This window comes from Plectropomus leopardus, chromosome 14 (genome assembly GCF_026936395.1).
Source record: "Plectropomus leopardus strain MGB_pleo_1.0 chromosome 14, ASM2693639v1, whole genome shotgun sequence".
In the NCBI taxonomy this organism is placed as follows: Eukaryota; Metazoa; Chordata; class Actinopteri; order Perciformes; family Serranidae; genus Plectropomus; species Plectropomus leopardus.
Genome location: NC_142189.1, coordinates 29,995,151 through 30,021,028, shown reverse-complemented (window position 1 = coordinate 30,021,028; position 25,878 = coordinate 29,995,151). Strand labels below are relative to the sequence as shown.

Genomic DNA, 25,878 nt, shown 5'->3' with positions numbered 1-25,878 from the left:
GCTTTTCTTTTGAAAAAAGAATAGGCTGTCAGGACACATCATGCGCTAAAGATACAGACACACAAACATCACATATTTATTATGTCTTTATTCATTTCAGGAATAGCAGTTTAAATAATGATTGTATATAATGCAAGCAATTTGAAAGATTTATTTTTAATTTATTCTAATTTATTTTTAATTTATTTAACTTTAGCTTTTAATAATGATTGAGCATACATTTTAATATTAGCAGAATATAATTTCAAAACACTAGTATGAAGAAAATAGCCCCAGATCACCACTAAAAACATATTATTCTAATTCCTGTGATTGTTCAATAATGTAACTTTACAACATTATGTCATAGAGTGAAGCAGGAATTAAGCAATAGCAATAAACCAATTCCCTTTATAATAGATATAATAATAGATCATTTTAATAGATAGCTAACTGAAAATGTATTAAAAATGTAATAGTCACTGTTAATTGATTAACATGACTAGTAAGTGACGGATGGATTTAGGCTAGTTGTTGAAGTATTAGCAGCACAGTTGTCAGCAGAGCAGCCAGGGATATGGATGCTGGGTGTCCTACAAGCTGTGCTCCCCCACTTGTGGTATTTTCTAGAAATAAAAGCCAAAAATATATATTTACACTTCATTTATCACAGAGGTCAAGTTATACTTTCAACAGTTCTTGAAATCATTTGCATGGTTGAAAAGCAAAGCAAGGGTTAAGCCCCTAAAATGGCAGTGTAAGCAAAGCCATACTATTTACTCAAAGTGGGAAAATGTGCACTGTAAGATGCTTACCTGGTGTTACCCCTGCAGTGACAGCAGTCGCTGTGTTTTCTGTGGATGGGATTCAGTTTAATTAGACGGTGCATTGTGAAGTAAAACAAAACCCAGCAGCATCACAGAAGAGGCTGTTCTCACAAACTGTTCCCATGAAAAGTAATGCACCAAATTTGTACATATTCCAACGTATTTTCTAAGGCTGCGATTAAGTGACCAATGCAATGACAGGAATGAACAAGGAAACAAGTCTTGTAAAGAAGCAGATTGAGATGGTGGATCACAAAAACCTAGACTTTTCCCTTGGACATTGCCCTGGAGACGTGTTTGGAACCATGTGAATGTGTGAATGAGTCATTTTAAGGTATATTTCTTTTCCTAAACCTAACTAAAGTAACTTCTATTGCCTAAACCTAACTTAACCTCCTTAACTGTAAGTAAGTCAGTGACATGACTTCTTTCGCACCAGCTGGTATGATATCATATGAACTGCTGTGCTTGCATTTTCATAGGATATCATGCAACCCGTTCTGTGAGAATACACTGCAAAGAGGCAAAACTGCACCTTTAACAGTTCTTGTAAATGTTCACATGATCGAAAAATAGATACAGCAAGGGTAAAGAAATTAAACTGGCAGTTTAAGCAATGCTATATAATGTCTTTAAAGTGTGTTAATGTATTCTTTAAGGTAGAAGCAAGTCGAAGTTCACCTTGTGTTGTTGCTGTAGCAGCGTTGGTGGTACCGGGTTTTGCAGTAGTGCCGGGAGTTGCAGGGGTGCCAGGCAAGGGTGTTGTAGTAGTGTCGGGTGTTGTAGTAGTGCCGGGTGTTGCAGCGGTGCCAGGCACAGTTGTTGCAGCGGTGCCAGGCACAGTTGTTGCAGCGGTGCCAGGCACAGTTGTTGCAGCGGTGCCAGGCACAGTTGTTGCAGCGGTGCCAGGGGGTGCAGTGGTCAGGGTGGTTCTGATGGTGGTTAGGCCAATTTGCAGTTTGTCCAGGTTTTCCTGTGTCTGCAAGTTTCTCCATCTCTCAACTGCAGCATCGTTCTCAAACAACTTCAGATCTTGTAGATGGCTACCAACGAGGCCTCTCACTTGGTCCACGCTCAATTTCTGCTCATTTCCAACAAAAAACAGTAGAAAAAATTGGTCTGAAGTCTTCACACAGTCATAACTATGAAAATATCATAGATTTGAAAGAAAGCTGCCCAATTTTTTTTTCCCTAAATACACTAACTTTAGTGTATAGGCACCTGAAAATAAGTATTGTTGCTTTCGTTACCTTAGAATGAGCCATTTATGTCTACATGGGGAGCGGGTCCTCATTTACAAGGATCGCCATGTTTCAACTGTAGACCAGAATGGACAAACCAAACACTGGCTCTAGAATTTTAGGTTTAAATGCCCTCATCCGTTTGTTGTGGAGAGTAAGAGACCTCTGTGCATAATCTGGCTCCTGGTAAAAACCTCCTCAAGGTCTGAATCTTAATTTCTTGATTTATCAAAAACTCGAGCACAGATTAGCGTGTAGTGGGCGAGCCGCCTGTTTCCAACATGCTGAACAGCATCGGAGATGATTTGATGATTTGTGACGTGAGATGGCTTTATTCAGTAATTTTACTAGTTTAAATCAACGGGTTCTTTTGTTTTGGAGAGGAAGAGACCTTTGCAGAGAATTTGGCTTATGGCAAAAACCTCCTGAACAATGAACACTGAAGAAATTCTAGCAGGAAGAAGTTTCAGCTGGTTGCGATGTGCAATCTTCACGCAATGCCACTGTATCCCCAAATTGGGCACACTGGACTTTTAAGCTCTGACTGAAAATTCTCATAATCCTTTAAGAAGAGATGTTTGCAGGTAAAAACACCAGACCTTTAAATTAAATTGACCAGGTGATTCAAACCGGGGAAAACACTGACTAAAATCTGTGTTTTGACGATGCTCTCATGGGGCTGCGAACTATGGTGGCCCATGAGAAAAAAGCAAATAGCCCTGTCTAGAGGGTGTGTTTAGTTTGTCCATTCTGGGCTACTGTAGAGACACGTCAATGAACATGGTGATGTTTTTGGATGACAACCCCTTCCCTACATAGATATAAACAACTCATTCTAAGGTAACAAATACAACAATAATTATTTTCATGTGATTAAACACAAAAGAAAACACTTATACTTATTATAAGACATTCTATTTCTGACAATCTAACCCCTAAATCCTGAACACAGGACCTTTATTGGGTTTTTCTTATTCTTAGACCTTCCCAAATCCATTACAGTGTTAATGTAAGTTAGGCTCAAGCATCCCCTAAATAAATAGTATTAGTATAGTCATAATAAAACAACTAGACACATGTATAGCTGATAGATAGATAAGCTGTACAAAACCCTTTCTGTTGTCAATTCTAATATCCTTACAGAGATTACGTCTGGATCCAGACTAGCGAAAGTGGCAATGTCCATACTGATGCCCTGGGTTGACAGTTGTTCTACATCTTCCAGAGGTGCCCCGCCTGTCAGTGAAGAAAGGAAAACAAGGAAATTAGAAATGAGTTCTGGAGAGAGAGAGAGAAAGAGAGAGAGAGAGAGAAACAGCCGCAAAGACAGGTAACGGCTATTCTTACCTAGATAAGGCTGAATTGAATTGTAATAGGCAGTGGGATTAGAATTCAGCGAGCTGAAGGCCGTTTTACTGATCTCATACAGGACTTTCTTCTGTTCCAATGAACACGACGTCAGGTCCAGAGGATTGGCATTTCTGACACGGCGCAAGAATAAAGACATGCAGTTTTTAGTTCATATCATCATTCACAGTGGCAAAGTTTTGGCATCTTTAAACTAACTGCTCCTTGTCTGTACCCACCTGATGCTCTCTGGGGTGATGGTCCTCAGCGTGCTGGTGTCTAATGAGCACACATTGGAACCAATACTGTTCAGCTCGGTGCTGCCCAGGGTGTTCCCAGAAGCACTCAGGTACTTGGTGATGATTGCTTTGCTCTACACATCAATAAGGAATACAGCAAGTGAACAAATGTATCCTGATGTGAGTAAATTTCTTAATATTTATATTACACTGTTTGTAAAGAATGAAAAAACTCCAACATTTTGTAGTTTTAATAATCCTTTCACACTGTACCTTTTCTGCCTCCCATGATCCATCCTCAGATTCCATTAGGGCTGCTAGTGTGTCAACTTTGGTGATGGTCCACTTGGAGATGTCGTCAAGTGATGCCACACGAGACACTGAATTGAGCACCTGAACTTTATCCTCAGGAACATCCGAGGGGTATGCCTGGAACTACAGAGAATATGGAATAAGAAGCGAAATTGTATTGAAATTAATTTGTGTAAAGATTTGACCATATTTTTCTATTCATAATAAAATCAGAAACACTTTTTTCCAGTGACACATGACAAGATGTCTGTTGTACCATATTTACCTCTTGATTTAACGACACATTCGCAAATGACTAAAAAAATAAACTACAGCTGGACGGATTTAAAGGCTGGCTGATTCTATCTGTTGATATGGGCCTTTTAAAGATAATAAGAATACTAATGCTGCGATATGAGATCTTATTTTACATAAAATATAATGCAGAAAAGAATGTTTAGGGTTTATATGAACATGGTGCCATTACAGGAATTGTCCAGCAGAGCACGCTCTGCTCTGCTCTGCTCTTCATCGTTTACAATGCTCTCAACACTGTGCAATAAAGTACAAGCAGTAATTATTCAGAAAACCCGCAAATGAAAGTCAGTGGGATTTTCGAATGGGTTTTTGGTTAGATACTTGAAAAGGGATCTGTTGTTAAACCAAGCCAATTTCACAAATTATTTTAATTTTAATTTAGTTTTAATTTTAATCACCTTTTTTTTTAAATCTTTGGATTTATTTTTTTAAGTTGCTCATTGCCTTCTTTCAATGTTTTGTTTAAAGAGAGCCAATTTATTTTTAACACGTTATCCCCACCACTGTTATAATGACCTGATACACAAAACAAATCTTGCGATAAAATTTAAGGCAATTTCACATTCCATATACAAAAAACGTACCTGGTTGAGTTTCGCTAGAATGATTTTCTGATATTCATCGGCATCCACTTTCTCACAGATAGTATTCAGGTTATCCCTCAGGATAGGGAGGTCCAAGCAGAGGTCAAATTGCGATGCGGTGTAGCCAATGGGGAAAGAATCGTCTTTGACTGTCACCTCGGTTATATCACCAACAGTGCAGCCTTGAGAATGATTGATGAATGAAAAAAAAAGAAAGTCAAGTTAGACACATAAGTGCAGGGTTGTGCCATATGTCATTTCATTAAATACGTACAATGTAAAAAACACAAAACAAAACCAAAACACACTATGGCTTCCTATCACTTTCATCTTTACCTGCTCCTCGTTTGGCCCTGACAATGTTGACCTCTTGAAACAGATCCTTGAGCTTAGTCTTCTCTGTGTTTTCTTTCCTCAGTTTGCGCATGAAGATCTTAAGGAACCTTCTCCTTGTTGACTGCAAAAAATATTTCAGAAATGTTTTTACTTTTATCTTTAAATAAGGTGACTCTTACAAAGTTCCTTAAAAATTTAATTTAAAAATGATTGAATGTATAGTATTGGACTAATTAGTATCAATAAACAGGTAAAAGTGAAAATCATACAGATCTGAGCTCGTCCCAGATGTTTCTTGTTAAATACAGAGGTATGTCCTGAAGATTTTCCAGAGTTGTCCTGTTCCAGGTGCTGACTTTGCTGAAAACAGAAGTTGATATATTCATATGGAATGCTTTACTACCTTGATTTGAACTTGGTGGCAAACAAGGCCATATTTGGTGCATTGGCATCAAAGTTATCACATATAAAAATGCCTCTAAATAAAAATGATGATGATCTTTTGATAACACAATGTTGTATGTGTCACGCCCCTCAGCTTCTCATAGCGACACACAGGGTGTCTTTAAGAGTCCCTATGAAAACACATTATAGCAAGTGGTTAATGTTGAGTTACCGTTGTAACAGTCAAGTTCAAGTAATGAAACGACTGTGTTGGAATTAGAAAAAAGATAATGTTTTGATTAAAATAAGTATGTTTGTTACATGATATGACATGACGCAAATGTGTCATGAGTCACTGTGAGACCACAGTATGTACATTTCGTGAGATAACATTAAAATTGATATTTGGTTTCACATAGGACACAAACTGTGATTTCCTGGTTGAAATTCTGTGTTTGTTTGACCCATGCACCTCCCTGTCGCCTAGCAAAGATTTTTTCACTCTGTAGACTTTGTCAGTTGCTCTCAATATCAAGTCTTGCAGCAAAAAAGTTTACAGTGGAGGTTGTTCAAAGCTTGATGTATCCTATAAAGACACCAATGGCTGCTTCAACACAAGGTGTAAATGTGTGCAAACACCACATAATGAGACCACAGCACATGCCCATGATGTTACCCATGATGCCCATGACATCATGGGTAACTTTCTTATCTGTGAAGGCACTATGAATGCTGAAAGGCACAATAAGGTTTTGGAGCAACATATGCTGTCATCTAGATGAAGTCTTTTTCAGTGATTATCCCTGTTAATTCCAGCAGAACAATTAGCCACAATTTGCATACGATACAACAGCGCGGCTTTGTAGTAAGCTGTAGTAAGACTTCAGGTACTAGAGTGGCCTGCCTGCAGTCCAAAACTCACTCCCACTGAAAATATGTAGGGCATTATGAGGCACAATATACAACAACAGAGACCCCAGACTGTTGAGTAACCGTAGACGTATATTAAGCAAGAATGCAAGTCTCATAGAAACATTAAAGGCTGCCTTTGACAAAGTGTCAGAATTTGACCCCTGAAATGATAACAGAACTGAATATTTTGTTTCGGTGATTAAAAAAATATTTGACTTCTGGAAACAGCTAGGCACAGTTGCTTTTAAAAAAAGCTGTTCAAACTGTTGCAAAAAAATTTAGTTGGGGACTGTTTTCAGCATTTGGTGGCGAGCTTAATGTAGAGACTGCTTCTGAGTATTTACAGCAGCAGAATGATGTATGTGGAATTGAGTTGGTGTAAACTGCAGTGCTTGTGTATGTTTCTGGGAATGATTGAACATGTCACAAGGTGTAAGAGAATGGTTCTGCAGTGTGCAATGTGATTCTAATCGTTTTTGAACAACAATGGAGCTGTAAACTACATTTGGTTTTAGAAGATCAATGCATTGTTGGTTTTGGTCTTTTCATTGGATTTGCGGACAATAAGAAAAACATAGAATATTACCAGCCTATCCACTGAATTGCAGTCGGAATAGCTATTGATTTATCAATTTCTTTTACCCATATCGTGTGTTCCCAGACAGCAGCTGTGTCTCCATGGCAGTAATCTGGCTGGCAGAGAAGTCCTTGCAGGCTTTGAGTTTTTCCAGAATGAGAGGATCAGAGTTCTGGATGTAAGAACTGTCCAGAGTGCAGGCCATGTTTCCCAGCACCTCCAGGTTATCGCTGCTCAGATTCACACCACTTATACCCTAGACAGTAAAATCACAACATTTAATTTAAAATGCCACACAGTACCTTGACTGTCTAAATCGGAATATAGATCCTTCATCCCTTGAAGACCACTTACATGGGACATGGCAATTCTTTTTCAAGCCGGAAGTTGGATGTTATTTTCTCCGCTGTTTACAATAATTATTTGTAACATTTCATATTTACATGAATGAAAAAATGATATGGACATCTGCATGTCTTTGGGATGACCCCAGTTCCAGAAATGTTAACATGCTGTGTATAATTTGGTTTAAGAACAGAATGCACCAATTTGCAAATCTGTTTTGACCTGTACTCTGGTGAATACAGTCCAAAGACAATATATTTAATGTTCAAACTGATTAACTTCATTGTTTTTTGTAAATATACACTCATTTTGAGTTTAATGCTTGCAACATATTCCATAAAAATTGGGACAGGGGCAACAAAAGACTGGCAAAGTTACAGAATGCTCAAAAAGCACCTGTCTGGAACCTTCCACAGTGGAACTATTGTCTGTAAAAACAGTTCATCACTGTATCCACCAACTAAAGTTAAGGCTCTACCATGCAAGTTAAATCCATACATCAACAACATACAGAAACGCTGCCAACTTCTCTGAGCCTGAGCTCATCTGATACAGACTGACACAAGGTGGAAAAGTGTGCTATGGTCTAACTAGTTTACATTTCAAATTGTTTTCTGGAATCATGGGAAATGTGTCCTCCAAACTCAGGAGGAAAAGGGCCATCCAGAGTTTTATCAGTGACAATTTCAAAAGCCAGCATCTGTGATGGTATGGAAGTGCATTAGTGCACATGGCATCATGGGTAACCTTTCAGGGACGTCTCTGCTTATCCCAGCAAGACAATGAGCTATATTCTATACATGTTACAACAGCATGGTTTCATAGTAAAAGAGTGCAGGTACTGGCCTGCCTGAAGTCCATACTTATCCTATCCATTAAGTGCAAAATATGACAATGTAGACCCCGATCTGTTGAGCAACTGAAGTCAAAGATCAAGCAAGAATGGGAAAGAATTTCACTTTCAATCAATGTCCTCAGTTCCCAAACGCTCCCTAAGTAATGGTAAAATAGAAGGTGATGTAACACAGTGGTAAACACGCCCCTGTCCCAACTTTATGGGAACATGTTGCAGACATCAGATTCAGAATGAGTGTATATACAACAAAATAATAAACTTTATCAGTTTGAACATTACATCTCTTCTATGGACTGTATTCAACTGAGTACAGGTCAAAAAGGATCTGCAAATCACTGCATTTTGTTGTTATTTAAGTTTTACACCCTGTCCCAAATTTTTGAGGTCATATACTATTACTAACTGTTGCAATAAAATGGGGTCTAAACCTTTTGAAACCTGAGCATGAGAGGAAGAAGGCAATGAGGAACTTGGCAAAAAAAATTGCCAAAGAAATTAAAGAAATCTACTATTACTACTAAGTTACAAGAAAACTATCTAAAAATAAATGACAGAAAATAATCGTTTAAAACAGAAACAAACACAAAAATGACCTTAAGAAAGTGATTTAATAAAAAAGAAAAAAGGAAAGACTAGACTAACTCTAGATATATAATAATTGGATTTATAAATGACATTTTCTAGACATTTTCCCCTAGTTTTCACACTATCATATAATTCCCTCCAGCTATTTTTTAGATGATTTTCTCATCTCCTTATACCTTTTTTGTGTCTGTGACTCTTCTTTCCAGGTTGCTCATTGCCTTTATTCCAAAAGTTTTCAAAATAAATCAAACCCTGTTTCTCAGGTTTCAGAGGATTACATACTTGTGAAAGGCTTCTGAACACAGCACAAGAAAACCAAACGACAATCCAGGTTTTAAATTAAGCTGTGTTTGTTGTTTTTTGCTATTTAACTTTTTTAACACAAGGTGCTACCTACCCTATTTCCCTTAGCACACTTATAACAAATCTTAATTTTAATGGCACCCACCAAGCAGGTCCTGGCGTCACTGAGTAGCAGTGAGTTCTTGTTCAAAATGCTGGAGGTCACAGAGAAGTCTGCATCACCCATTGCGGAAAAGTATGACTTGCAGTTGGCTTTCTCCACATCTTTGGTGCTTTAATGAACATACAAATAGATGGGAAAATCTATAAGCAATGTTAAAAACCATAGACATATTATGAAGTCAATGCATAAAATGCTCACTCACTTTAGGTAGAGCAGCATGTCTGAGGGATAATCTGTGAAGTTCTGGGAGATTCTTCCATCGAGCAGGTTGTACATGCACGTCAGCTGTACAAAATTATGCAAAGACACAAAAAATACTAATTGTTATACAAGTTAGTGGTCCTTTGCACAACATTCTTAAGTCATGACTCTGGTATTACACACTCAGCTATAATTATAATATATTATAATTATAACATGGGCTATGATCCCAACTAATCTGGCTGGTATATTCATGTTGATTATAAATGTACATATGTGTGTACGTGTGTGTTTATATATATATATATATATATGCATATATGCATGCACACATTTATTAACTGATCTGTTGGTAAGGATGTCAACATCTGGAAAAGTGAAGTTCTACCTTGGTAGCTGTGCTCTTTTGGTTGTTGACCCCAGAAGCTAAAATATTTTAATAATAGAAGTCAAAATAATAAAATATAAATAGATAAAATATCTCAATTCAGAAGCTGACCCTCTTGAAATTAATTTGGCCAAGTGGATCATTTAAATTCTATTATTGATTAATTCAATTGATTTGTGAGTAAATGCTAAGATTTTAGAATCTTTTTGTTACTATTCTAAAATGGACTGGAAGCCACTGTATGTACTTTGTGTGTTTATGGGGACATGTGCGGGGGTCAGGGTGCTGCTGGGTGGCCAATCGGGGAGATAGGCTGTCCTCTGTCTCTCCACCAGTGCTGTTCAGGGTCTCTTGATCACCAAACACTACCCCAGTATTGATTTGCTTGTTGACTGGTGTCATATAATCCCATATGGGATGGGTCACAGTAGTGGCATGACACAAAAATAAAATCATTCATTCATTTATTTATTCATTCTTAGTTTATCTTATTTTTTAACTTCTCAGATAAGGCCATAATTATTTGTTAAATTAGTTTCAGGTAGATTTCATCTGAGCTTACCTGTGACTCATCCAACTTCACTTTAGCCCTGCCTTTCCTTGGCCTGCTGGCATGGATCAGCTCATCGATCCTGTTTTTTGTCATTTTTTGGACTGTTGTGCATGTGAAGCCTTGCAGCATAGGTGGATTAAGTCTATGGGGAATAATGACAAAAAGAAAAAAAGAGTTAATAAACTGTGGACAATCTTCCTTAGGCAAAAAAAACAACCAAAAAATCCAACAATGGTCGTGGAACTTGTTCACTTACTCTTCGATGTCAAAGTCTGTTCCACCAAGTGTGTCAAAAAACATGGCAGCCTAGAACCACAGATACAGCGAAGTTAACTGTAAATTCAATGATGTATCACTCAATAGTAATGCTATATCTATATATATTATCACACAATATGGCATGATTGAGTGCTGATGCTGTTTTTTTTATATGGGGAAAACTTTAAAGGGGTAGATCAATTATTTTGAAGTAGGATTATATGGGATACTTATCCATAGACATTAAATTACACACAGTAGATGTCAGATGGCATGCCCCAAGTTTGGAGAAGCAGGATGTAGTCTGACATGGAAACTAGGCAATGTATTCTTTTAGATGAGTGTAAAAACCTATTTAAGCCTCCTAAAAAAGTCCCACTTGCAAGAGACTGATATTAGTTTAAGCTTGAACTATTTTGAGAGTAATTTTACAGCTGTATCTTGCTTTCAGACAGTGATTTCCAATGGGAAACTAAAGTTGTTATATTGCCCTCTTTAGAAACCAGACTCCACTGAGAAAAACAATGATTTACCACTGCTGACACAGGAGATGCTGGTGTACAGCTGCCTTGATCAGTTGTTTTGTTTGTATTATTCTGTGACATTGGCATTTAAAAGGGTTAAAAGGTTTACGCAATGACACAAACTTACTAGCTGATCAAAGCAGCAGTTGACAAGCAGCTTCTTTGTGCTTTGAGCTAAAATTAGTTTTTTTTGTCAAAGGAGTCTAGTGGCTGTGACAATGGGGAACTGAAGCTGTTCAGGGCTTCAGTGCCGAAACGGGCTGTCTCACAGAAAGGTAAACCCTGAAAATATTCTAAATATAGCCTACACTTAAACTGATATTGATTTTTTTAGGTGGCTAAAATATGTTTTCTTGCTGACTCCTATCCACATCAGTACATTGCCTAGCTTCTGTAACAGAAGTTCTGCCTACTTCTCTAAACTTGAAGCGTACCAGCTGACATCTACTATATAAAACACTGACTTTTAGAAAGTACCCCATACAACCCCACTTCAAAAAATCTCCCTTTGAATTTTTAAGCCTTCATTTGATCTGGTAAACCTAACCTTAATCCTAACCATATTTTACTACCCCTAGCAGAGAGTAAGAGTAAGTTAATGGGGGTTGTTGATAAGTATCGTGATGGTAGTCACCTTATAATCCTGAAGTCAATTTAATTGCCTTAGTTTCAGTAAGGAATCATGCTACATGCTAATTGTAATTTCTGGCACTGTAATGGAACATCTGTAACTTCAGTCTGAAAATTTCAGCATTAGATTTCAAAAACTTGTCTGCAATTAACTCCCCTCTCTGCATATGGCCACAGACTGACCTGATCTGACGTCCATTCCTTTTTGTTAAGCACGCTAATATCCACAGTCTCCTCGGAGAAAAGGAGCAGGGAAGGTGGGATCTCACTTGCCAAGGCATCAGGGACATTCTGCACCACGCTGGCTGGTGCTGTGTCCACAGAAATGATCTGCCAGGAAATTTAACAGAGTTAAAACCAAAATCAGAAATCAACTCAAAATTTCCTGTGCATACATAAATAACATACATTTCAGCTATTTTCTGCATTTGTTTGTGTGTCTGAACCTAACCACATATTAGCGATAGCATTGTTGAAACATAAAGTCTTAACATATCTGCTACATAATAACATGCAAATGAAACATATCTGTGCTCCTTTTAAATTTGGATTTTGAGAAGTGAAATTTACACCCTGGTTTTTGTGCATGTACTCTGTTTAATAAAACCATAAAATATCCAAGTATCAAATATGTTTTCAGTTTAATCTTTGATCAACAATGGCTGCAGTGTTGTAAAGAGTCCAAAGTTACTGTAACTTGTACCTGCTGGGTGAAGGTGTGCTGGACGATTTGTGGGGCTGTCAGCATGTTGGAAACGAAGGTGCTGCTCTGGGCAATGGTAGTAAGCTCAGCAGCTGGGATTTTTTCTATTGAGTCTGAAGAAACTCCAGCAACCAGTGTGCCGAGGGATTCCAGGGAGTCTCCACTGTTGATCTGTTTAAAACACAAAGTACTCCACAGTCATTTAATAAAAGTATACTGAAATGAATACCAAACAGCGTTGGACGTACCCTTGGGTGTAAATCATTAAAATAAATCACATGATTATCAGCCATGTCACCAAGGACAGTGAGGCCTTTACCTGGAAGCCTGAGGCAGTGATGGTTTGGACGATTGTAGTGGCCTGCTCCTGGTTCCAGTTGCCGACTGAACCCAGGGTGGGCAAAGAGGAAACCAGCACTACTGGGGAAACCGAAGTGATCTGGCTGCTGGTCAGGCCTGTGCTAGAATTGCCCAGTTTCTCAAACGTATCTGCCGTGAAGGTCTTGATGTTGGATACCAGAGCTGCAGATACCTACACAATCAAAAATACCAGGTTATGAACAAAAAACAATTGTGGACATTTTACTATTGTATCATTTTAATGCTCAGCCTCCCTGGGAAAGTTTACTCCAGGGTGCTGGAAAGGAGGCTCTAACAGTTAGAGCCTCCTTGACTCCTCCTGAGTCTGATATATGGCAATCAGTTAACTGATTGTCATATATTAGACTCAGGAGGAGCAATGTAGATTCTGTTGGCCTCCACCAGGTTTGTCCCTTGTCTTCGATTCTGTTTGTGATATTCATGGGCAGGATCTTAAGGTGTGAGGAGGGAGAGGAAAGGGGCCAATTTGTGGACCTCTGAATTGCATCTTTGCTTTTTGCAGATGATGTGGTTCTGTTGGCTTCATCAAAATGTGATCTCAAGCATACACTGGGGCGGTTTGCAGAGGTTCTCTGCTGGAAACAGTGGCTTGCCCCCTCTTGTTTGGGAGAGAGCTACTGCTCTAAGCAAAGGAGTTCAAGTATGTTGGGGTCTAGCTCATGAGTGAGGGTAAAATGGAGCGTGAGATTGATAGGCGGTTTGGTGCTTCATCTGCAGTGATGCAGTGTTGTACTGGACTGTCGTGTTGAAGAGGGAGCTGAGCCTCAAAACAAAGCTTTTAATTTACCTGTCCATCTATGTTTTGACACCCACCTATGGTCATGAGCTTTGGGTAGAGAATGAAAGAATGACATTGCAGATACAAGCAGCTTAAATGAGGTTTCCCCTTAGGATGTCTGGACTAGGCCTTAGGAGCACACACATCCAGAGTTTGTGTAAAGCCACTGCTCCTTTGTGTCAAAAGGAGCAAGCTGAGGTGGTTTGGGCATCTGATCAGGATGCCTCCTCAGCAACTCCCTTCAGAGGTGTTCCGGGCACATCCAATTGGTAGGAGGACCTGGGTTACACCCAGAACAAGCTGCAGGGATTATATATCTCATCTGGCCTGGGAATGCCTCCAGATCCCCCACGCGGAGGGTGTTGGTGGGGAGAGGGATGGCTAGGCTGCCTTGTTGGGCCTGCTGCCCCCGTGTCCCAGCCCCGTATAAGCAAGAACAATGGATGGATGGACCATTTTAATGATATGCCAGAAAAAAAATTTGAGGAGTTGTGCACACTATTTGTAATACACTGTCAGAAAGGCATGGATCAAGAGTAAAAATTTGGCAACCAAGTTAAAATGGTGAACAGGGGTGCAAAAGCAAGCTTGCACAAATTTAGGCTCACTGGAGACTGTTTACTATTCTATGTTGAGTAATGCAGCGTAATCATACATTCAAAGTCTGCTGCTGGACCAATTAAAGACAGTAATAACAACATGACCATTATGGCGTTCAAGTGGTCATGTAGTCATTGATAATCTGGTGCTTGCATTTGAGTTTTATGGTGAATTAGTTGTAGTTTGTGTTCTGTGCTGTTTTGAATGTATTTTTTCTCCCCCTTGTGTACTCAAAGCTGTCAATGCTAAAAAAAATTTCAAAGTGTGTAAAAGGTACATATTTGAAGACAATTTAAAAACTGTTAAACTCTGTTTCTGTCTTGCAATAATTGGAGCTGGTACCTCAGGATCATTTGTTCCATTACAGAATTGCTCCAGCTCAGTCAAGATGGGTAGGATGTCATCTTCATTTGCAGCAGAATATGCTGAACTTGGGACTTCACTGAAGCACAGGAAGGAACCTGGAAGCCTAGATGAAATGCCAATATAGACAATTTTAACATATCAAATGACAAAAAATGACCCACTAAATAATATGTATGATATACATATATGCCACAGTTGCATTTTTGTCAAATTAGTGGATACTTACTTCAGAGGGCTGAAGGTTGGGTCAATTTCATAAAGCTCAAAGATGTACAGTTCAGTTACATCTTCTGGGATTGCTGGGTTGTCAAAGAGCTCCAGGTTCGCTTTGTCCGTTAAGAACACTTCAGCCTTCAAAAATGTATTAGCACAAAGGCCAATAAATTACCATTTAAAAACAACTTTGGTTTTCTCAGCCTTAACTCAATTATTTAATACTAAAATGAAAACAGATTTTAACAAAACTAGATTTTATTTATTTTGAACATTATCTTTGATTAAATTTGATAAAAAGTGATATCAGGGCATACTTGACTGGTGGAGGTAAAGGTGGTGAGATCATCCACAGTGACAAACGTCACAAAAGTGCCGATGTTATTAACAAACCAGGCAGTGGAATTTAGTTCTGGGTCACTGGTACTGAAGCATCTGGCTTCAGAGCCTATAAAACGGGAAAAAACAGAAATTTACTAAAAAAGAATGTAAAGTATTGAACAATCATGTAATATAAGCAATAAGTCATTTAAGGACTAGCGGAGCTGATACTAAAACAAGAGTCTACAACTATGCTACTAACTCTGTGTGGCTGGGCACAATAGTGCTTATAGTTAATTTTGATGTTAATGTGACAATACTAACATGCTTATGTTTAGTAGCTATAAAGATGACCACATAGTTAAGCATGTTAGTATGCTGAATTAGCTGAGGCTGATGGTAGTGTCAATATTTTTGCATACAGAGGAAAAGTCAGGGGATCCCTTAGGAATCATCACCTTGAGACCATTAAATGTTTGCACAAAATTTCATGACAGACTGACATCGCAAGCCTTATAGCCACTCTGTTAACATGTCTGAAAACAATTGGCATGGTGATTTGTAATGGAGAGTTGGCTTTTGTAGATTTGAAGTTGCACATGGCAAGATTTTGTATATAAATCCAGGCATCTTATCAGTCAAAGTTACATCAGATCCTTATAAACTGATATTATGTAGAATTCCACAATTTGCCCAAATGATTTTGTACAATTGGATAAGGACGTTTCTCAACCTACACCAAATGACAAATCACACAAGGTCTAGTGTTTCGGATTTAGTGTCATCTATTGGTGAGGTTGCAGAATGCAACCAGCTGAAACTTCTGTGTGCCAAGCATTTGGGAGAAATATGGTGGATGGGAAAAAGTGAATGGCCCTATTTAGAGCCAGTATTTGGTGTGTCAATTCTGGGCTACTGCAGAAACAACATGGTGACCTCTGTGGAAGAGGGCCAGGTCCCCAGGAAGTGCGCCAGGCTTTGAAGCCAAGTTTTGAATAGGCCAAACAGTCAGTATGTTTACATGCACCGTTGTGTTGAGCAGACGGATTATAGCTCGATTAGGCTATTTAATCGGACTACTGTTCTTGTCCCAGTGTAAAAGCCCCAGGGAAGACTCGCTTTATTGATGTAAGTATATCCAACTCCACCATGGTAGGTGGTGATATACCCCCTTTCAGCTAGTTACTATTGATCCTTTTTCCAGTTGACCGATTATGTAACATATAAAACAAGTTAGCGAGAAACAAAAAGGTTGCATGTCTAACGTTGAAAATAATTGCCATGCTGATACGTACATATTATTTCATTTTCTTCCCTTTTTCTTCTTTTGTTTTTCCCAACTTTCTTACAAATTTATGGTGTTCGACCTCTAGGTCAAAGCCTGGCACATGGACTATTGAGCAATCGCAGAACACCAGGCCAGTTCATGTCTGGTTGATATGTATACATGAAAGAGGAAATTAACCCCTAACTACATTATCAAGGTATGTTAGTCTGACAAATCTGACTAGATACGATTTCAGTCAGACTAACATGCTTACATGTATTTAAAAGTCCAGAAATAGTGGGACTAACCCAATAATTCAACTTTTTCTAACATCAAGTAAGCATACTGAGTCTAATTAGAACATTACATGATGTCATTGGGCCCATAAAGAACTTTTCCCAATGACTGACATGACAAAAGAGAAGTCTGTAAATCAATGGATACATTTTTTTGAACGTCACAACCCCCAAGAAATGATTTGTTTCACCATCAGAATTTGATCCTTCCCATTCAACAATACTTTGAAAGTCAAGATGAGCCATGCAATTAAATATTTTTATGCCCATTGAAAGTAGTGGAGTACTAAAACAGAAGTTAGCCACTTGGCTGCAGTAAGTCACAGTAAAATAAACTAAATCAAAAACCTTTGTCTAATTAACTCTTGGTCTAAAAAATTAGAAAGAAAAAAAATTCAGCTTCATTCTCTCCACCAAGAGTTGAAGTTAGACTCAGCATGGACAGTCATAATTAGACCCTTTAGATCCACATCCATCCTACGTTATACATTTGTTAAAAAAATGCTTTGTACCAGTTAAGTAGGTCCGGATGGTGTCATATACATCACCCCGTCCAAACTCAGAATCGTATGTGAAGTTATTTCCCAACACAGAGACACTGTTGAGAGGAAAAACACATTATTCAATGGTAGCACTATTGTCACTGAGCTTTGTGACACTGTAAAAAAAAAAGAAAAAAAAGTAGACTTACAATTCCTGGAAGGCAAAACATGAAGCATTCTGCACTTCGTTGGCACTGATGAGGCTTTTGGTGAGGAATCTGAGATAGTTTGGCAACCGTCGCTCAAACCAGGCATGAACCTCAGCTCTGCTGTCGCTCCTCAGTGCCAAAGGCCAAACACAAGGCAGGATCACCTGTCTCACATCATCTGCAACATCCTCCTAATAGCATACACGTGATATGTTTAACGAGAAGCTGGCGTTAAATCTTTTGTTTTAAACTCACGGTCAAATGATGTTTTATAGACAGTGCCTATTGTGGCAAAATCATCATTTGGATGCTACATCACAATGTAAGAGTGGCATGTTTCATCAGTAATAATGTATGTTATATAGAACCACTTAGCAAGAGGACATACCGTTTCAAGGAAGGAAGTGGTGTTTTGGTAGTTGTTTAAGATGACACAGATGTCAGAGTCTTCATCAATCACATTGGGTTGACTGAGGAGCTGATTCAGCTCTGAGGTGCTGATGGTATTTAAGAGCTGAAAGAAAAAGAAATTAGTTGAAAAAGTTGCATATATTTTGATATCATTGGTAGAACAGTACATCTGTTGGCATTTGCATTACAACCATAACTATTATTTACAAAAGTATCTATGTCTTTATAGTCTGTTTGGGAATTTCTATATGGATTTAAGTATTGTTTTGTATAAGTATTATTACCTCTGACTGGCGTTTCTCTGGCAGAAGAGACGTGAACATGGACAAGTTTGGAAAATCAAATCTGAGGAAAGTGTCTCTCAAGTAGATGTAGAAGCTTCCACTGGTGTAACACTTGAGGGGTGGTGGACCTGTATTAAACATAAATGAAATCACTGTGCACCCTGGTACAGAATAATCTTTATTGATATTGGGAACATATTGGCAGAAACAAATATATTCAATAGGCATGGGCTACATACAACAACACATTTTCTTTTCTCGCAGATGTATATCTCTCACACAAACCTTGGAGGAAGTAGAGGATGTTATCATGGATCTCCCTTTGGGTGTCATTGCTGAATGTCAAGTGTTGTGCGTCCAGCAATTTAATCCTAAATTCAGATAAAAATTAGTCCAAAGCAAATAAAAACTATTATCAGAACGATTATGACCCAGACTAAAAGGATTCTTACAACTCTTGGCTGCTGTTACAACTCCTGTTATTCCCAATGTCAAATAAGGGTGTCACCAGGCTCGAAGAGAGGTTAACCACCAGAGGGCTCAGTCGAACCCTGAGCCACTGCAGGAACTCTGTATCATTGATGACTGAAGAGGACAGATCCCCATTGTCAATTACTTCTTGGAGGAAGGCAGATTTCACCTCTACTGAGTAGTTGAGTGGGTGTTCCTGAAGAATTTGGCACAGAATAAATAAAGGTTAGAAGTGAATGGTTTGCATTATAGTAGAGATGATTATGTTACCCCTTATGCGTCATTTATCCAGTATAAAAACCCAAATTTCTGTGTTCCCTTGTTGCTTTTAAAATCCAGCTAAAGACACAAAACTACTTTTTGTGGAAATATCCAGAAATGTACCTTTAGCTTTAAGCCTAGATTGAGATTTTAGCAGGTTTACCAAGTTACAAGCTAAATACAATGTAACCTTGACATTTGTAGGTATGTTAACTTTTAAGACTGTGAAACACTGAGCCGACATCGGAGAGCTAGCAGCAATGAAAGCCCCATGCTGCTTCACCCTCATGTTGCTATGTCCAGACCAAAAAGTTGTACAGGAACACACCAAACCGACAAACACATATGTTCTGCGCCTGCATGAGAGAAGAATCCCCTCCATGCCAGCAGATGGCAGTTGTCCGTAATCATCATTCAAAATGGGAAATCGGAAGACCACAATCCATCAAGAAACGTTTCTGCTAAAGAGCTCAGTTGTTAAAGAAAAACAATCCTACTTCATATAACAATTTTTAACCTCCCTCCTTCTTGACATTAGCCCTTTGCTTACATTTTTCACCTTTGTTTCTCTTCTAGTGCGCTGAGCTGGACAGCCAATCAGGGTGATTTCATTCACCAACGGGCTCAGCAGCTGCCACAGCTAATTCAACATGCTGAATGGGCAGAAAACACGCTGACGAAGGTTGACAAGGGGCAACGGTGCAGGACACACTGTGGCAATGAGGGCCACGGACACTCAGCGTCAGTCCAACGTGAGCGAAGGCCAAACGGCAGCTTGGCATGTCACAGCCTTTCAAGCTAATTGCTACTGCAGCTGACTAGTTAACTTGCTATTTTAAGTAAGCCTGAAACAATGTTAGTGAGTATACTAGGGTTTTCAGGCTACAATAAAAGACACAATAATTGGGAATACATCTAGAAATCTAATATTTGCTGTTGTTCACGTCTGATGTTACTGCTAAAATAATTCAGTTTTTTGAGGTGTACAAAACATTTTTTTTTCATGCTAGTTTGCTCAACAAGCCACAAGGAGACATCTAAACGGCTAGGATTTGTTCATGCTTTGCTGTCTCATGTAACAGCTACTAAAACAATTTAATCTAAGTGAAATAAATAGGTGGAGAAAATATTAGTAATTCCTCTCAAAACAGAGTGCCCCAGGGATGACGTTTTTCTGTAGGCTGATGCAGAAGTTAGCATTGTCTTGGTTTACTCTTCAAAGAGACCATGGAACTTTCCATTGGATTTTGGATTATTTCAGACTGTGGCAAGCAAATGTATGTTTACGATACTTAAATGTTTTTGTTCAGCAGGATAATCTTCATAAATGAATACAATTGTAAGGATTCTTCAAGCCTATTTGCAATAATTAATAACTAACATTAGGTTATAAACAAACTGCAGTTGCATGACTAAACATCGCCACCACCTGCAGGCTGTAAAGACCTGTTCAGCACAGTCTGGTGTGAGGAAGTTCTGTAGTCTCATTAAATATTCTCTCTCAAGTCTCTCAGGCTTGTTTTAACCATAGACCTTATTTTAGGCAATAAAACCAAAAACCCATTGACTTCAGGACGAGGGAACAGGGAGGGCTGAATTGTTAATTCATTTCCTGGTTTTAGGACTCAGTCCTGGGGCACCCTATAGAGCAATACAATTTAACAGCACTACAAACTGATATCACCAAAATTCTCAGAATTTTGTGTCAATTCAACACCTCTCTAAAACAGTTTGTCATAACCGTAATGAAGTTAGGATTCATTGCAGAGCTGTTGTATTAAACTACATGATATTAGCTATAATAGTCTGGGCATTATATAAACTGGGTACACACTATATTATGCAAAAAAGAAAACATCAGCTATACAGATTTTTACCTCAATGGCCGGTGAGACTGTGTCAAAGAAAGCCCCAAAGTCAACAGGGTCAATGACTGTCATGATTTCTTTCACATCTTGCATGGTCTTTAGCTGTGAGGGAGTTGCTGCGAGGTCGGTCAGCTGACTGAGAGAAAGAAGATCTGCAACCTCCACCTAAAAGTGACAAGTAGCATTTCAGTAAGCAAACACCAACAGCAGGGCTTTCACTTTTTATGGCATGCATTTGTATGCTTAGGTCAAGCATTGGACTTTTAATGTCACACTGACGGTTAATCAATCGACGTAGATCTTCTAAATATGCAGTCACTGCAAAAAAAAAATTTTTTACTTTAGGGAATAAGGATAAGTGATGTCCAATGAAGAAAAACACAATTAATGGCATGTTTACCTACCAAATGAATAAATGTGTCTGTTATACCCTTTAATCTGAAAGATACTGTGAAGAGAGCTGCCTTTAAAAGTATTAAGAATTCAGTATCTGGATTGTATGATGGTTTGCTTTTCTATGTGATATCTTACATTTCTTATATATCACATTCACTTTTAAAAGGCATGTGGACCTTTACATAGTGGTTTTTGCTGGTCAATTGCGCAGTCACTTTCTGCTGCCATAAAATAACACGATGCCAGCAATGCACCTGACCACACCTTATTTTAAAACCTGCAAACTTTTGGGTGCACAGATGGGCAGAAGTACATATTTTATTTACATTACATGGCTTCACTTCACTGGCCATCAAAATGACAACTGCTTCATTCAGAAAGTAGCTATAAGAGTTGTGTTGTTTGCCGCTTTGCAACAGGTGTAAGTTAGGGCTCCTTAGGTTTGTTGCTGTGCTTTTCCCTGTTTGCCTCTTAGATTCAGACTGTCTATATTCATGTGAAAGCTGTCAGTCAATTTTTTTGTTTGACTACTAAACTGGACCAAGTTTGTTCACTTCTAAGCACACTGGTGTCTGGGTTATTAGTATTAATTCAAAAATTTAAATACTGTTAAATTTGCTGATTATGAACTGTAATGGAAGTAAAATTAGAAACAAATTGTATTACAGCATATGCAGTATAGTAATACTGGTAACACATATTATAGTTTCCATGTTAGTTTTTGGAATTTTCCAGATCATTTAGAAAGTGAATTGGTAAAAAAAAAAAGTAGTGTGTTGTGCTTGTGTCCAGGTAAGGTTTATTTTGGCAGCTCCTTGTTGAAAAGTGAGTGAACCATAGTGATTCTACAGTATGTCTTTTTCACCCAGTTTCTAATTGTTGACCATTACTAATGACATATATGGTCAAGTATTAGTTTGAAATAATTATATTCATAATGAGTTATTTTTTCATGACCTCTTCGTGACACTGAAGAATTTAAATTAATACACAAGGTTTAGTGAAGTGTTGAATGACTTGATTTGAACATGGGTCAACAGTGATCAAAACTGTCCACTAAATGACTTGCCTGTTGTCTATATAATTAAATATTTATACTCCTTGGTGCATGTTTCATAAGTGAGTGTGATCATAAAATTAACAAGGACTAAAAAGCAACACTTACTCCATTGAAATTGTTCTTTAAGGTCACAAAGTCCATGTAGGAGGCATGCACAAGGAATCGACCAAAGTTGTCTACGAGCCAACGTCTGTCATCATTTAGAGCTTCAACGCAGGCAAAACCTAGGTATCAAGACACTGGATTTTTAAAATGAACATGGCATACGAAACATGGCAATAGGAAGTCATACAATTTTCCCAACAAAAAAGTAGGAGCAAATGCCATGCCAAATGTCATACAGTAATGCTATTCAAGTTACCTGATGAGGAATGTCTCCGAAGATAGTCCTTTATGAACATGAAAACCTGTTGGGTCTGCCTCGTGGAGAGTTGAGTGAAAACACTGTCATAACCCTTGACACTGTGAAGAAAAATGAAAATATTTTCTGTGATGTTTCCATTATCTATTTCCATTTTCTTTTTATTATTTTTGTAGGAGGAGAAAAATTGTTTTTACTCACATCTCTTGATATGAGTCACAACTGATATCACGTGGAATGATTTCCAAAGTGCTTGACTGAATGCCTGGAAGGAAAAGAGGTAGGTAGACCTGGAACCATAACTTGACCCCCTCAGCATCTAGCATAGATAGTTTTGGTCCAAGTGCAGTTAGGGTGAGATTTAAGATGGTTTCACGCACTCTTGGGTCAATGGCGGTCAAGTTTTGCTAGAAAAAAATTACAACAGTGAAAATTAAAATAAACAAGTCAGGGACATACTTTTGGATTTCAGCAGAAAAATCAATAACTAAATGTGAAGAAGATACTCACCTCTAAAGCACCACGACCAAATTCATCAAAGAAAGAGCCGAAGTCTTCCACATCTGATGATGCAGTAAGTTCTGTGAAGACAAGCCTCACAAGGGTTTCATTTGACAAGTTGTTTGGTTCAAGGAGAAATTGAGCTTTTTGTGTTGAAGAGAGAGCGTCAATTGCTGTCACCTAGGAAAAGGGTACAAGACACCAATCAATCATTTTTTTAAATTGTTGTGGAAAAATATTCTTCTTCTAATTGTTAACTTCTTATCTTTCTGAATGGGTTTTTTTTTTTTTGGATCCCCATTACTTGTTACTGAGGCAAAAGTTAATTTCCATACTGATAAACAAAAGGAGGGCCTTCTACTGGAGTAAAACATGTTTGGTCACAATTTTTTTCCTAATAAACACACAAATGGTTTCTGGACCATGGAAAACTACATTCTGGAACGCCTTTTTTGGCCAAAATTAAAAAGAGGATATATGAATTCCTTTTTTCTTTGACATGGCAAACACAGCGCTCTTTACAGATTCTCCAAGTTCAGAATGTGGTGTGGCTGCTTTCAAGAAAGACTGGTAGAAAACCTTTTGACTTACCACAGAAAGGTTGAAGAATTTGAGGTCAGAGAGTGGTATGCTTTCGGAAAATGGACCCAAGTTTGCTTCAAGAAATTCTGCGTCACTCTGAATTCCCTGCCTGCAAACTAAGGCACAAAGACAGATGTTAGCATAGGTACCACTTCCCAAGCATTCACCCTTTGTTGATGCACGTGGAACAAGAGCACCACATGGCAAAGCTTACTGCGTTAGCCCTACCTGGCTTGTTGATGACGCTGGCAGAATTTTGCAGGTAATCCAGCAGAACTTCTGTGATTTCTTGCTGTCTCTGTGGTGACATTTCAGGGAAAGCTCTGGCCATCCCTCTCACACTGTAAAGGGCAAAAAGGAGAATTCTTACCCAGTCCCTCATTAGTGTGTTGTACTTTGCTGCAATGCAATATCGCCTGTTTGTGAAATGCTACTCACACAACGTGATAGTTTGTGCAGTTAATGTCTGAGATTGCAACCTCGAGCATCATCGCATTGAAACTCGGGAGGAGAGGAACCAGTAACCGCTGAAACAAGTCAATCCAGTCGACTTCCTCAAACGTTGTGAAATGGGGACTGATGATGGTGAAGGTCCTGTTCATCACACGGTCTCTCACAAGGGGTTGGAAATCAGGGACCTGGAAAATGATGACATGGGAGGATGTCACGGCCACAATGCACCATACAAGTTGCAAGAAAGGATGTAATGAAACATTTGATATGAATGAGTCCCCTACAACTGACCTAGAGGACTAGATACATATCTAAGTAATGACTATGCTGGATTAAAAGCTCAGGATTGTCCTTCTTTGCCCAGACTCAAGACAAGAATACCTCTTCATTTGCGGTCAACTCTGTCAGGAATTCCTCCACATTTTCTAGAGGATTGCCCTCCTCGAGCCGGTCAAACACACGGTCCAATGGTTCTGTGTCATCCAAGGCCTCGAAGTCCGTACAAACTGTCCCAACTGAGTAGGAGTGAGAACTGACAAGACTTCGCCTACGAAAGGGAAACAATACGAAATCAAACAGCAGGAATTGCAAGGCAATAAGTGAGACATCTCAGATTGGGAAAGGAATACTACAAGCCCAGTCACCACTTACGCTTGAGAAGTTGGCATTAAGGGCTTGCAGATCCTGCAGGGTTGCAAAAGCTGCGAATCCGGCAAGGTTTTCCTCCAGCCACTCTTGACTATCTCTGGATAATGATACACAGCCAGGATCTGCAAAGAAGCCACAAACAGAGACATTGGCAGGGCAAAACCACAGCTTGCTATCAAGACTTTACGGAATTGAGCCTGATTGGCCTGCTTTACCTGAGGAGTCATTTCTTGAAAGGAATGGCTTGATGAAATGAGTGTAGACTGCGCGCTGACTCTCTCTGTCCATGTATGCCATTTGGCTGCTGAATGTCTGGGTGCTAAAAAGTGAGAGAGGGCTTTTAAATCTAAAGAGACAGAAAACTGCAGGTTCCTCTGCAATCTCATTCAAAGTGGAGCAATATGTCACATATTTGCTTACACAGTCTGAATGCGATGTGGCAGCTGAAGTTCCTGGAGCTAAGGCAGAAGAGGAAGTTCCGGGATGGAGAGGCCAAAAATGGACGAAGATTTGTCTGGAACAAGCTTCTGACAAAGGATGCGTTCTGCAGTTGGGAGTGGCTCAACTTGGCAATTCTCACTTCTCCGAGAGCCTCAAGGGCGTGTGAAAAGGATGGGTTGGTGTTGTTGGGAGCCTGGAATTGGAAACATCATTTTGGTTTGACACAGAATTGCCACGGGCACACAACAGTTTTGTGAAATACTGGGATTGGATTTACCATGGTGGCAAATGTCATAAGAGCCTCATCTAGTGCAGCGGAGGCTTTTTCAAAGAAAAGCTTCCAGACCGCTACAGGTAATGGCATGTGGCTTTCCAGTGAGCATTTCATCAATGTGACCACGTTGCTGGCTGTCAGATGCGTGGCCTAGGCAAAAATGCAAGTAAGTAAAGCAAAGACTTTCAGAGCTTATGGACATTTGTATTAGGAGGGCAATGTGGAAAAAGCCAAATCTTTTTAGGGAAAATGCAGCTAGCATAAAACAGTCTTACCGTGGAGCAGGCATGTTCAGTGAGGGTCAAATTGCAAAGGGCTTCAGAGGAACTGGCGAGAAAGTGCAAAATCCATGCGGTCGCTGAGAAGAGCAACAAAAAGTAATCCATTGTCACATTAGTTAGACTGGGAAA

The 25,878-nt window shown here is 38.9% G+C and overlaps 1 protein-coding gene across 2 annotated transcripts; it reads right to left on the bottom strand.

Annotated features, from left to right (window-relative positions):
• Window positions 1-73: 73 nt before the first annotated feature.
• Window positions 74-24,286, bottom strand: LOC121953318 (uncharacterized). Of its 2 annotated transcripts, none has more exons than XM_088087673.1 (35): window positions 24,091-24,286; window positions 23,881-23,993; window positions 23,662-23,768; window positions 23,080-23,250; window positions 22,771-22,976; window positions 22,570-22,670; window positions 22,314-22,432; window positions 20,762-20,917; window positions 18,605-18,819; window positions 18,438-18,523; window positions 18,153-18,280; window positions 17,846-17,971; window positions 17,458-17,648; window positions 17,279-17,364; window positions 15,200-15,330; window positions 14,896-15,020; window positions 14,646-14,772; window positions 12,864-13,076; window positions 12,545-12,715; window positions 12,025-12,171; window positions 10,686-10,735; window positions 10,439-10,571; window positions 9,490-9,572; window positions 9,270-9,396; window positions 7,101-7,291; window positions 5,432-5,522; window positions 5,163-5,283; window positions 4,827-5,008; window positions 3,907-4,068; window positions 3,634-3,767; window positions 3,395-3,528; window positions 3,189-3,283; window positions 1,488-1,887; window positions 795-833; window positions 74-605 (listed from the first exon to the last, which is right to left on the bottom strand). In XM_088087673.1, the coding sequence occupies exons 1-35, from the start codon at window positions 24,252-24,254 to the stop codon at window positions 502-504; spliced, it is 4,929 nt and encodes a 1,642-aa protein (XP_087943799.1). In that variant the 5' UTR covers window positions 24,255-24,286; the 3' UTR covers window positions 74-501. The 2 variants fall into 2 exon arrangements, with proteins under 2 accessions (XP_087943799.1, XP_087943800.1); XM_088087674.1 differs by having other exon boundaries at window positions 3,907-4,062.
• Between the last annotated feature and the right edge of the window lie 1,592 nt (window positions 24,287-25,878).

Coding starts and splice junctions, on each gene's coding strand:
- LOC121953318 (XM_088087673.1), bottom strand. CDS start 24,254: ATGAACAGGACCTTCACCATCATCAGTCCCCATTTCACAACGTTTGAG. Junction 12,172..12,544: donor AGCACACCTTCACCCAGCAG/GTACAAGTTACA, acceptor ATTTCCTGGCAG/ATCATTTCTGTGGACACAGC. Junction 7,292..9,269: donor GTGACGCCAGGACCTGCTTG/GTGGGTGCCATT, acceptor TTTACTGTCTAG/GGTATAAGTGGTGTGAATCT.